The 11,032-nt window shown below is 63.7% G+C and overlaps 5 protein-coding genes across 5 annotated transcripts; 3 read left to right on the plus strand and 2 right to left on the minus strand.

Moving 5' to 3' along the window:
• Positions 1–769: 769 nt before the first annotated feature.
• MRPS18 (37S ribosomal protein S18, mitochondrial) lies at positions 770–1,453 on the minus strand (the record flags this gene model as incomplete). Its single annotated transcript, XM_062772690.1, has 1 exon — positions 770–1,453. One exon carries the CDS (start codon positions 1,451–1,453, stop codon positions 770–772), a length of 684 nt encoding a protein of 227 aa, XP_062628674.1.
• A 150-nt stretch (positions 1,454–1,603) lies between these two features.
• LOC62_04G006125 (uncharacterized protein) lies at positions 1,604–3,257 on the minus strand. Its single transcript, XM_062772691.1, has 5 exons — positions 2,878–3,257; positions 2,729–2,822; positions 2,125–2,684; positions 1,776–2,086; positions 1,604–1,728 (listed from the first exon to the last, which is right to left on the minus strand). The coding sequence occupies exons 1-5, from the start codon at positions 3,161–3,163 to the stop codon at positions 1,666–1,668; spliced, it is 1,314 nt and encodes a 437-aa protein (XP_062628675.1). The 5' UTR covers positions 3,164–3,257; the 3' UTR covers positions 1,604–1,665.
• A 359-nt stretch (positions 3,258–3,616) lies between these two features.
• On the plus strand, positions 3,617–5,528 carry colt (Congested-like trachea protein). Its single transcript, XM_062772692.1, has 6 exons — positions 3,617–4,043; positions 4,402–4,465; positions 4,570–4,862; positions 5,014–5,176; positions 5,222–5,365; positions 5,418–5,528. The coding sequence occupies exons 1-6, from the start codon at positions 3,817–3,819 to the stop codon at positions 5,472–5,474; spliced, it is 948 nt and encodes a 315-aa protein (XP_062628676.1). The 5' UTR covers positions 3,617–3,816; the 3' UTR covers positions 5,475–5,528.
• Positions 5,529–5,779: 251 nt separating this feature from the next.
• On the plus strand, positions 5,780–7,984 carry FMP42. The gene is made up of 10 exons (XM_062772693.1): positions 5,780–5,875; positions 5,934–6,093; positions 6,143–6,263; positions 6,373–6,391; positions 6,436–6,491; positions 6,532–6,658; positions 6,707–7,222; positions 7,260–7,348; positions 7,384–7,594; positions 7,643–7,984. Exons 1-10 carry the CDS (start codon positions 5,811–5,813, stop codon positions 7,932–7,934), a joined length of 1,656 nt encoding a protein of 551 aa, XP_062628677.1. The 5' UTR covers positions 5,780–5,810; the 3' UTR covers positions 7,935–7,984.
• Positions 7,985–8,197: 213 nt separating this feature from the next.
• ordL_1 (putative oxidoreductase OrdL) lies at positions 8,198–9,882 on the plus strand (the record flags this gene model as incomplete). The annotated part of the gene is made up of 4 exons (XM_062772694.1): positions 8,198–8,435; positions 8,477–8,834; positions 8,898–9,222; positions 9,289–9,882. The coding sequence occupies 4 exons, from the start codon at positions 8,198–8,200 to the stop codon at positions 9,880–9,882; spliced, it is 1,515 nt and encodes a 504-aa protein (XP_062628678.1).
• Positions 9,883–11,032: the final 1,150 nt, after the last annotated feature.

Here is an 11,032-nt window from a genome sequence, read left to right on the forward strand (position 1 = left end):
GCAAAGTTGTACAGTAAGAAGCCATGACATGACAGTTCTACGACGACGACGTCTGTTCCCTCTAAGCATAACCCGCGCATGGTGGATCCCCACACGCGGGGAATAAACGAGGCCCGACGGCGGCTCTGGGCCGCCGAGCGGGGGGTCGCTGTTGGCGTACTTTTTGACCCCTCGTGTCTGGGGGTAGCAGGCAGAGGGGCTTCGAAAGCGCCGGGCCGAGTGGCCGAGCCGAGCGGCGCAGCCGCGAGGCGAGGCGGCGAGGAGGGGGAGGGGGAGGTCCGAGTTGGGGTCGTCGCTGCGATGTCAGTTTGGCCTGCGCCAGCCAGGTCAGTACACCACGCTCGTCAGCTGGCTCCCACACACTGCATACCCCACAAGCCTACTTGGATATCCCCTCTAAGCATACCTTGGGCGAGGTGGGAACCCCTCGCCCAAGGAATAAACGAGGCCTCGGGCCGCGCTTTGGCGGCCGTCGGGAGTTGCTGTTGGCGGCTTTTTGACCCCCCGTGTCTGGAGGAGCAGGCAGAGGGGCTTCGAAAGCGCCGAGAGATCCAGCCGGGCCGCGGAGCGGCTCGGCGAGGCGGCGATGGTGAGGAGGGAGAAAGGAAAGGGGAAAGGAGTCAAGTTCAGGTCAGTCCACGCGTTAGTACACCTCCCCGCTGCCGGACAATGCTGCTTCATGCAAAACTGCGCTGCGTTAGCTGAGCCATCGGCACTCCCCACCCTCGCACTCGCGCTGCGCGCGAGTACTCGGCTCACTCACCTACAACTACACCCTACGGGGCTTCCTGGCCCTGGTACCGCCAATCTTGATGTGCGTGCGGTCCTCGATGCGCACGACGAGCTGGCGGACCTCGGCGCCGTCGGCGCCGCCGAGGGCCGAGTGGACGGCGTCGCGGCCGAGGCCCTCCATGCCGCGGTACGCGACCTGGATGGCCATGCGGTCTGCGCGCTGTTCGCGGAGGGCGCGCGCCGTGGCTGTGATGAGCGCAAACGTCTTGAGGGCGGCCTGGTGCGCGGCCTCGTAGCTCTGGCGCGACGTCTTGCGGAACACCTTGTCCGTGCCGCCCGACGTGGTGCGGAACATTGGCCCGAGGGCGTCGCAGAACGTCAGGAGCGTGTTGTTGCGCGTGCTCATCACGTGCAGAGTGTGCGTCGGCGCGCGGTCCGCAATGCCCGCCGCGTTGCGGTACAGGTCGGTCGGGAGAGGGTGCCACCGCACCGTCTCGACGGGCGTCGCGTCCGCCGACGGGATGGTCGCCATGCCGACCACGCCCTGCTGCGCCGCGATCTTGCGGTTCTGACGGGCCAGGTTCTTACCCGAGGAGCGGGCCGGAGCGGTGAAGTCCAGCCCGACGCGCGAGGAGGTGGCGAAAGACGACGCCTGCACCCACCGGCTGGGGCCGGCGACCGCGGTGCGCGCCATCTGCGCGGGGAGGCGGAGAGATGCCATGTTGGGGGTTGTTGAAGAGAGATGGAGGTTGTTAAAGGGGCGAGGAAGTGCGAGTTGGCCAGTGGTTGTCCGGATGGGTGCGGACTTTTTTTTTCGGCTGGTGCAGCCAGGGTTTGTGGCGGCTCGCCCAGCACCCCGCCAATCACTATGACACATGACATGCTCTATAAACCCATCACCACCCTCATGCACTATCGCTACGATACATAGACTCAGACAACACCACCCCATGCACCCAGTCCTGCAAACACGGTCCCAAGCGCGACAATCAGGCCCTGGGAATGTCAGCAGAGCAAACAGTGACGACCTTGGAGCCACTTACACCCCACGTGACCGCGCCAACACCCGCACTTCCGACAATCTTCCACACCAGGCTCAGAGCAATGTGCAGCACCGTCACAAGGCCCCAAACCAGCGGGAGGTACGGCGACGGCGTCGAGTTTGGCTCGGCCGGCTCCCAGTCCTTGCCGCCACTTGCAAACGTCTGGTGCTTGTAGATCGGCTCCGAGTCGAAGTAGTATGCCGACAGGATCAGCGTTAAGCCGAGGTTGAGCAGCAGCGTGTCGAGGCGCCACAGCAGGTGGAGTGGGAACGGGATGTTGGGGAACGGAAGGCCGAATGCGTCTTCCAGTTCTGGCAGGTTAGCCCGATGCGTTTTTGTTGCGACTCACCCTGCCTTGCCCGCATGCGCTCAAGCACCTCGACGCGGAGTGCCAGTTCAGCCTCGTCCTCGAGGTACTGCTGCTCCTCGGCGTCCGCCACCAGCAGTGCTTCCGTCTCTGGGACCGTCGCGAGACCGTTGTTGCCATTACCGTTGCCGTTGGCGATCTCGGCCGGCTCATCGCATAACGGAGCCTCCTCGTCCCATCGCTCCTCCTCCAACAGGTCGCGGTACAGCTCGAGCTGCTCCCAGCCCTGGACGATACCCCACGCCGCCTCGGCAACGCCCCACCCCAGGCCGAGGTAGTACGACGAGTGGAACCCCGACGTCGGCGACGGGATAGTTAACGGGATCGACACGAGGCGGATCCCCTCGTGCAGGACTGCGTGGACGACGGTCGACAGCACAATAGTCCACGAGTTGGACAAGAGAAGCCATGACACGCCGACCCATGTCGGCACGCGCAGCGACTGGACCGTAAACGATGCGAATAAGCCGACGAGGAAGGCCTTCCAGAAGATGGGGTGCGGGTAGACCTGGCCGTGGCTGCGCTCGTCCGCCGACGGAGGCCTGAGATGGGTTAGATGCAGTAAAGGTGCAGTGCACAAACCCACCATCCGTAGACGATAATTGCCACCAAGAGGGCAACAAACAGAATCGTGACGAAAGGCACGAGAAGGTATAGTCTTGAGATGAAGCGCCATGTCACTGCGCGCAAGTGGTCAGTCACCGGAGTGACGCTGCACGTCCTTATCGCACGCACCGTTGATAATGGGAGCTCCCTCCTCGACGAGCTCGTAGTCGTCGAGGTCGTCGTCGTTCTCGTCATCGTCGTCACACTCTGCCTCGCCGTTCCCCGCAAGTCCGTTCGCGCCATCTGGGCTCACGCCCCGCACCTGTACCGCGGGCACGGTAGTTGTCGCTCCATAGCTGACGCGCAGTGGCCGCTTTGCGCGCCCTGTTGGGCCTGGTGTCGATGAGCGCCTAAAGGCTGTGGGTGGGGATGCCGAGAGTGCAGCGGCTGTGATTACCGTGGCTGCGTGCGCCATGGTGTGTGTGGGGGTGTGTGGGTGTATGCGTAGTAAGTGTGAGAGTCGAGTCGAGTTGAGAGATATACGCCAGAACAGGCGGCGATGGTGAACGGCGAACCAAAGTGACACCACAGTGGTGAGCCCCGCTTGCGGATCTGCAGCCAGATGCACCCGCCGGCGGCCCACCACCTGAAAATACCGCTTAAAAACGTAACCCATTTAGTAAGTGACGCGTACCCCATGTGGAAGTCGCGTGTTTCTATTTTACATAATCACAATGAAAGCCGAAATCGGTCGAACCTCACTCGTCACCATCCGGTTGTCATTGTTAGCCGGAAAAGTCAAAGCGGGAGTATTTTTCATGTTTCGTGAGGTGGACCGCGGCATCCAGATCGTGTCGACAGCCAAGCTCTCCCGAGTGGGGGGTCCGAACGCCGCCAGCGACCTCCTAGCACGACACTTTGACTTTTACTACACTCTCCATCCTATAAAAGAGCTCGACCACATCTGCCCCGCGCGCAAGGACCCCCTCTTCTCCACCGCGACAACACAGAACAGAGACTCTGCCTCGACGCGATCCCGAGCTAGACCACCAGCAGCCAGCTCGCGTAACCCCACCACTCCGCCCCTTCTACCCCAACTCCACCATTCCCGCCCCACCTAAAAACACCATGGCCGACGTTGACAGCTCTGACATCGTGGCCATCAAGGAGGAGACAAAGGGTCAGACCGACTCGGTCAAGTCGTTCATCTCGGGCGGCTTTGGCGGCACCTGTGCCGTGCTCGTCGGACACCCCTTCGACCTGACAAAGACACGTCTGCAGACGGCCGCTCCCGGCACTTACACTGGTGCCATTGACGTTGTCAAGAAGACGCTCGCGCGTGATGGTGTCAAGGGGTGAGTAGAGAGCTGTGGGCGTAGTGGCACGCGGAGCCATGGGAGCGGATGTCAGAGCCGGGGATGCTACCTGCATGAGCCGGACGCCGGGGTGTCGCTTGGATGTGGTGTCGGTCGCCCGACCACGCCCAAGCGGCGGCGTCGGCGCGATTTCGTGATGGTGCTCAGCCACCCACACCGGACCGGCGGTGCGAGCATGCGGTACAGCGGTGCCGCCCCAACACACAGCGGGGCCGCCCCACACTAGCTTACACTGCCGGCGCCCGCTGCGCCGACCCTGGGTGGTCGTCTCCCTGGCTGGCTCCGACGGACGACTCCACATGCCACCTCCGCACGCGGCCGTGCTGACCCCGCACAGTCTGTACCGTGGCATCACCCCCCCTCTTATCGGTGTGACGCCCATCTTTGCCATCTCGTTCTGGGTGAGTTTGCTTTCTGCTGCTGGTGCTGCTCGGTCTCGACAAGCTCGCCTCCAGCGGCCCACTGCCGCCCAACTTGCGCTCGGCTAACGCGACCTCTCTCCCAGGGCTACGACCTCGGCAAGAAGATTGTCTACTCTGCCACCCCCGGCCGCGAGTCGCCCGCGCTCTCGACCGCTGAGCTCGGTTTCGCTGGTTTCTTCTCGGCCATCCCCGCTACCCTTGTCGCTGCCCCCGCAGAGCGTGTCAAGGTCCTCCTCCAGGTCCAGGGACAGGGCGGCAAGCCTGCCTACACTGGCCCCGTCGATGTCGTGAGCAAGCTCTACAAGGAGGGCGGTCTCAAGTCGGTCTTCCGTGGCACTGGTGCTACTCTTGCCCGTGACGGTCCTGGTTCGGCTGTGTGAGTAGTCGCGAAAAAAAGTCGTGTGACTGGGGCAAGCAAGCGTCGGCTCGAGGCGGACTCGCGAACTGGCGGCTTGCGGCCGTCGCTCGAGCTCTTGTCGTCAGAGCACTGCTTGCCCAATCAATCTGGATCAAAGCTGACGCCACAGTTACTTCGTCACCTACGAGCGCGTCAAGGCTGCCCTCTCTGGCAAGCCCGTCGTTGACCCCGTCACTGGCGAGACTGCCCCTCCTCCCCTCTCGCTCGGCGCTGTCATGTTCGCTGGTGGCTCTGCCGGTGTTGCCATGTGGGCTCTTGCCATCCCCCCTGACGTGAGCAGCTTTTATGCCAACGATGGCGCAAGCTGACCCCTCCAGACCATCAAGTCGCGTATCCAGTCTGCCCCCACCGGCACCTACTCGGGCTTCTTCGACTGCGCGCGCAAGCTCATTGCTGCCGACGGTGTCGGTGCTCTCTGGAAGGGCTTTGGCCCTGCCATGGCCCGTGCTTTCCCTGCCAACGTGAGTGACAGTTACTGTAGTGGACGGAAGAGCCCCGCTAACCACCACCCAGGCCGCTACTTTCGTCGGCGTCGAACTGTCGCTCAAGGCCATGAACTCGATGTGGTAGATTATAGAAGAAGCTTTAGTCAGGTTGTAGATTCATGCATGGGTGTGCGTGCGGCGGGGGTGTGGTTGGAGTGCTATGCGTCGCGAGGTATGTCGGCGACTTCACCGGTGGAGTGGGTGAGTGGGGGGGTCGAGTGTGGGGCTTGGTGGGGGGATGCCGCGGCAATGGACGGCAGGGTGAAGCCCGCTTGTGACTGCCCCCATCTGGTGACGTACTACGTATCTCGGCGACGCCCGCCAGTGGTTGTCGTCGCCCTCGTCGACTTGGTGTCCTCGCGTCCTCCTCCTCAACGTCGTCTCGTCCATCCCACGACAACTCTCACGCACAACCAGCATCATGCTCCCGACGGATGTGTCCCCCAGGCAGAGGGTGCTGCAAGTGGCAGCGAGCGTCGTGTTCTGGTGCGTCGCGTGGGCCGGCGGCTCGTCTTATCGCTATCTCCTCCCTAACTCGCGGCAGCTTCCTCACTGTCGGCCTCGTGTTCGGGTACGCGGCGCTCAAGCCCGTCCTCCTCGCGTCGGGGGTGTACGCCGACCTATGCGAGGACGACAAGCCGTACTGCGCAGCGCAGGACACCAAGCTCAATTTCCTCTTCATCATCGCGACGAGCACGGTCAATGTGGGTGGTGTCGTCGGGCGTCGTTGGGGGTGTCGCTGATGAACCCCAGATGGCATCGTTCCCAGTCGGCGTGTACCTCGACACGGTCGGCCCGCAGGTGTCGACGCTTACTGGTGCTGTGGTGTTCGCGGCGGGTTGTATCGTGTTCTCCCTTGGACACGTTGGGAAATGTGAGTGCCGAGGGAGGGGGGAAGGGGGAGGTTGGCCTCGTGCTGCCGATCTCCTCTCTCCCATCTCCGATCTTTCTTTCCTCCAATCACTCTGCTGACCGTTCCACAGATGTCGACACCTACCTCGTGTATGTGGTGTCGAAATACTGAGCTAGCACCACTAACACCCCAGGGGCTACTTTCTCCTCGCGCTCGGCTCGCCCGCCATCTTCCTCGCCCAGTTCCACCGTGAGTAGCTACTCCCCGCCGACGCAGCCACTTACGCCAGTGTCCAACACGTTCCCCGCGCGCTCGGGCCTGATCCTCGGCGCGATAACGGGCGCGTTCGACGCGTCGTCGTTCCCGCTGGTATTCTACAAGGCCGCGTTCTTTGCCTTTGGGGAGAAGCCCAGCTTGTGGGTGTAGCTTGAACTCCAACAGGAACAGCCAGCTGACCCACCCAGACGCACCTTCTTCGCGCTGTACGCCGCCATCCCGATCCTCCTCATCGCGCAGCAGCTCTCCTTCGGCCCCGTCGAGTCGTACGAGCGCCCTGGGGAGGTCGAGGCGGTCGAGGAGGCGACCGACGCGCTCATCTTCTCGTCGCCCTTCAACGGGCCGAGCACGCTCCCGCCCCAGCCGACAAGGCGCAGCATCAGCCCCGGGTCGCCGTACTCGCCCTCTACGAGCCCAGACCGCGCTGCTGCCAACGCTGACCGCCGCGCGTCGGCCTGGTCCGTCTGGAGCCGCGACGACGAAGGCAACCCCACGCACCGCCGTCGCCGGCCGAGTGTCACGGCCTACTCGCGCGTCGCGTACGATATCCCGGACAACGCGGACGAGAGCGAGCAGATCATCCGCCTCGAGCAGGGCTGCGAGATGCGCGACCCCGTTGTCGGGGTGCTCTTTGGCCAGAGCGCCGTCAGCCAGGTGTACTCGTCGTGGTTCTGGATCATGGAGTTCATGGTGGCCGTGCACATGTGGGTGATTGTAACACAGGTTATGCTCACCCGCCAGGACGAGGATAAACTGGTACCTCGCCACGGTTCACTCCCAGCTCGCGTACTACACCAAGAACGTCGGCCTGGCGGACACGCTCACGGACAGTGGGTTCCCAAAACGCCTTCAGCTAACCCGCCAGCTTTCACGGTACTCCTCCCGCTCGCTGGCATCATCACCGTCCCCGCGGTCGGCTGGCTGCTCGACACGAGACGTATCCGGGACGTGGCCCTCGTCATGCTCTCCATCGGCGTGGGCTTTGGCGGGTTGGGCTTGGCGTCGCATACGATCCCGCAGCTCATCGGCATCGGGCTACTCGTGTGCTTCCGCCCGTTGTTCTACACTGCCATTTCGTGCGTAGCTAGCATCGTGGGATGATGGTAGCTGACGACACGCCCCAGAGACTACGCAGCCAAGGTCTTCGGATTCGAGACCTTTGGCACGGTGTACGGCTGGGCCATGACCCTCTCCGGCCTGCTCGGCCTCGTCCTCGCGCCGATGGACAAGTCGGTCAAGGACACATTCCACGGCAGCTATACCGTGTACAACGTGCTCCTGCTCGTGCTGGGAATCATCTCGTCGGCCCTGCTGGCGTGGCGCACCAGTGTTGTGCCGGCCCCCCGCAGCGGCGCCATTACCCTGCCGCCCGACGTTATCATCGAGGAGGTCGTGGTGGAGGAGGAGGAGCCATAGCCAAAGGCAACAGCCATAAGCAACTGCATTACAATGTATCGATATCTGCCTCAACATCTGGTATGGAAGCATCAGTAGTCATTGAGCAACGCCGGTGTTAGCAATGTTTTGTCGGTGTCAGCGTCAGCAGCTCCGACATCGCGGTTCGGAAATGGCCGGTTGTTGACGACATGTTGCCGAGTCAAAGCCCAAGTCGGCACAGAGGCTGACTTTATCAACCAACTTGTTCGCGTCCTCGTCCACTCCACTCACCGCCTCACACAATGCCGCTACCACGCAAGGACCCAACAAAGTCGTACTGGATCGAGCAGGCTCCGTCCCCGCTCAAAGACTTCCAGTCGGGCCCGCTGCCAGAACGCACCGACGTGCTGATCATCGGGGCGGGGTATACGGCCGCAACGCTGGCGTACTGGCTGCGCGCGTTCTCCCCGGCCGACGCGGTGCCGAGCATCACTGTGCTCGACGCGCGCGACATCTGCGGGGGCGCAACGGGTAGAAACGGTATGTCTGCCTCTTTCTTGCTCAGCGTGCTCACGCTCCAGGCGGCCAGCTGAGGCCCATCTCGTTCGACGCGTACGCCGACTGGGCAGCAACGTACGGCCGCGACACAGCGCGCGAGCTGATCGAGCACGAAGTCGCGCACATCCCCGCGTTCGAGGCGCTCGTCGCCGCCGAAAAGCTAGACTGCGACCTGCACGTCTCGCGCACGTGGTCGGCGTACATGACCGACGAGGAGGCCGCCAAGGGGGTCGCGCAGGTCGAGGGCATGCGCGCTGCCGAGGGCGGATGGGTGGATCGCGTCGTGGGCGATGTCGTCGCAACACGGGATCCGGAGGAGGCGGGACGGTTGACGAGGGTCAAGGGCGCGCGAGGGGCCGTCGGTGTGCCCGGGGGGAGGATGTAAGTGGCCCAGGTCGCCTGGCAGCTGTTGGAGAAAGGCAGAGCGAGAGCTGACACCCCCAGCTGGCCATACAAGTTCGTGCACGGCCTCTTCGCCAAGCTCCTCCAGACACCGGGGTTCGAGCTGCACGCACACACCCCCGCGGTGGAAGTACTCCCGTGCCGCAACTCCAACATGGAGTGGACGGTGGCCACGGCGCGCGGCGACATCCGCGCCAAGGCGGTCGTGTACGCCAATAACCGGTGGGTCGAGCACCTCGCGCCCGAGTTCCGGGGCGTCATCACGGCCGCGAGGAACCAGATGGCTGCGATTCGGCTGGATGGGAGTCGCTGGGCGGGGGGAAAGCTCGACGAGCAGGCCATGCAGTTCTGGGACGGGCTGCACAACGTGAGTAGCGGGTCGGAGTGGCAGCGAACGAGCGAGAGGGCTGACGCGCGGTGCGCGCACTCGCAGAACTACTATGTCACCTTCCCGCAGTACAACACCCTCGTGATAGGCGGCGCGAAGCAGGTCCTCGTGCGTCCGACGACTCGGCCAGACGGGAGCGCAGGCCCGCCCGACCTGTCGCTGTGGCACGACAACGACGACGAGGACAAGAATGCGCCCGGGGCAGAAGCTTACTTCCGCTCCTGGCCACAGCGCGACCTCGTCGGCTGGGGCGGGCCGTCGGAAGCCAAGTTGGCAGGTACAAACCCCTCCGCGGACGCGAGCACGGGCGGGCTGTGGACGGGCGTCATGAGCCACTCGATCGACTCTATGCCCTTTGTCGGGCCGCTCGACTGCGAGCGCGTCGCGGCCGGACAGTACGTCGCGGCCGGGTGGAACGGGCACGGGATGCCGCGTATCCTGCTGGCGACGCACGCACTCGCGGGGCAGGTGTTGGCCGGGCTCGGGGTGCAGGCTACGCCTGGGCCAGAGTGGGCGAGGCGGCTGAGGATCCCGCGCCTGCCGGCGCCGTTTGAGGTCAGCCCCGAACGCCTGCGGCGGGTGACTGCTGCTGCTAGGGAGCATGCGGCGGCGCAGGAGAAGGCCAAGGCCAAGCTGTGATAGATTAGATGCATCTGCGTGCGGGGTTGTCGTAGAGGGCGGGGCGTGCTGCCAGTCAAAGTCGTGTACGCGACCCCACCACCACCAGCAGCGCGTGGAGGAGCGGTCTAACCAACCGCCGGGGTGCGCACCCCCCACGACTGCAGGTTGAGGGTTCGAGCCTGCTCGCTGTTGATCCGAACCTGTCTCAGGAGGAAGGAGATTGGCAACGGGATTCGGGAGCGGGGGTAGAGCTTTTTTGTGTGCTCTGTGTTGTGTGTTGTGGTGCCAGACTGTGGCGGATCGGCGCAAGTGTTCCTGTGCGCCCCTTTGCCACTCCTTTGGATCAACTGTATGCTGCGCCACCTCGGTGTGCTCGGCAGCTCGCCACCCCCGCAGGACGCAACACATGCATAAAACCAGCATGGATACGCCCCAATGTCTAAATCACCCGCCACTCCACAAGGCCGCCGCAGTGTCAACAGCGTCGCTTCGTGTTACTGGAGAAGACGGTGCGCCGTGGCGTCGGCATTCTGGCCCAAGTGTGCCTCGTTTCCCGGCTGCCACGGCAAGTGGCATTCGCGCTTTCCTCTAGTGCGGTCGGCACACCAAGAAGCCTATGCAGCATATCAGCCTCAGAGGACCCCACATGCACGCGCATGCAGCCCAGCTCGAGCTCGCGCACGCACGCACGCACGCACGCACCAACCAGGCAGCGGCCCAGCCGCCAAAAGGGTAGGGTGTGTTAACCGCGCGCTAAGCCATTTTCCTCGCTCCTCGGCGCCATCGCGGCGCCGAACTGAGAGGGCGCGCCGCGAGAGAGGGGGAGATGTGAATGCGCAAACGCAAACGCGCATAGATATGTAGCAGCGCCGTACGTGCGTGCGTATCTACCAGCGATAGCGCAGCGTATGTAGAGCGCCGCCGATCATTGGAGCGCGGGTAGGATAAGATACCACCAGGTGACTTGACACGGCCCGCGGCCACGCCGCTGGTACCCTCGCCATTCGGCAGGCATTCGGCCCCTCCCCGTTCAGTCCTGTCCGCAGTTCATATCATGCATGCGCATCGTGAGGCCCCTCACCGCCCGCCGAATGTATACATGCATACGCAGTGCGCGGACTCGCCGCGCTCACGCGCGCCGAACCCGAGGATCCCGAACTATGCGGGG

Source organism: Vanrija pseudolonga, chromosome 4 (assembly GCF_020906515.1).
Source record: "Vanrija pseudolonga chromosome 4, complete sequence".
Taxonomy (NCBI): domain Eukaryota; kingdom Fungi; phylum Basidiomycota; class Tremellomycetes; order Trichosporonales; family Trichosporonaceae; genus Vanrija; species Vanrija pseudolonga.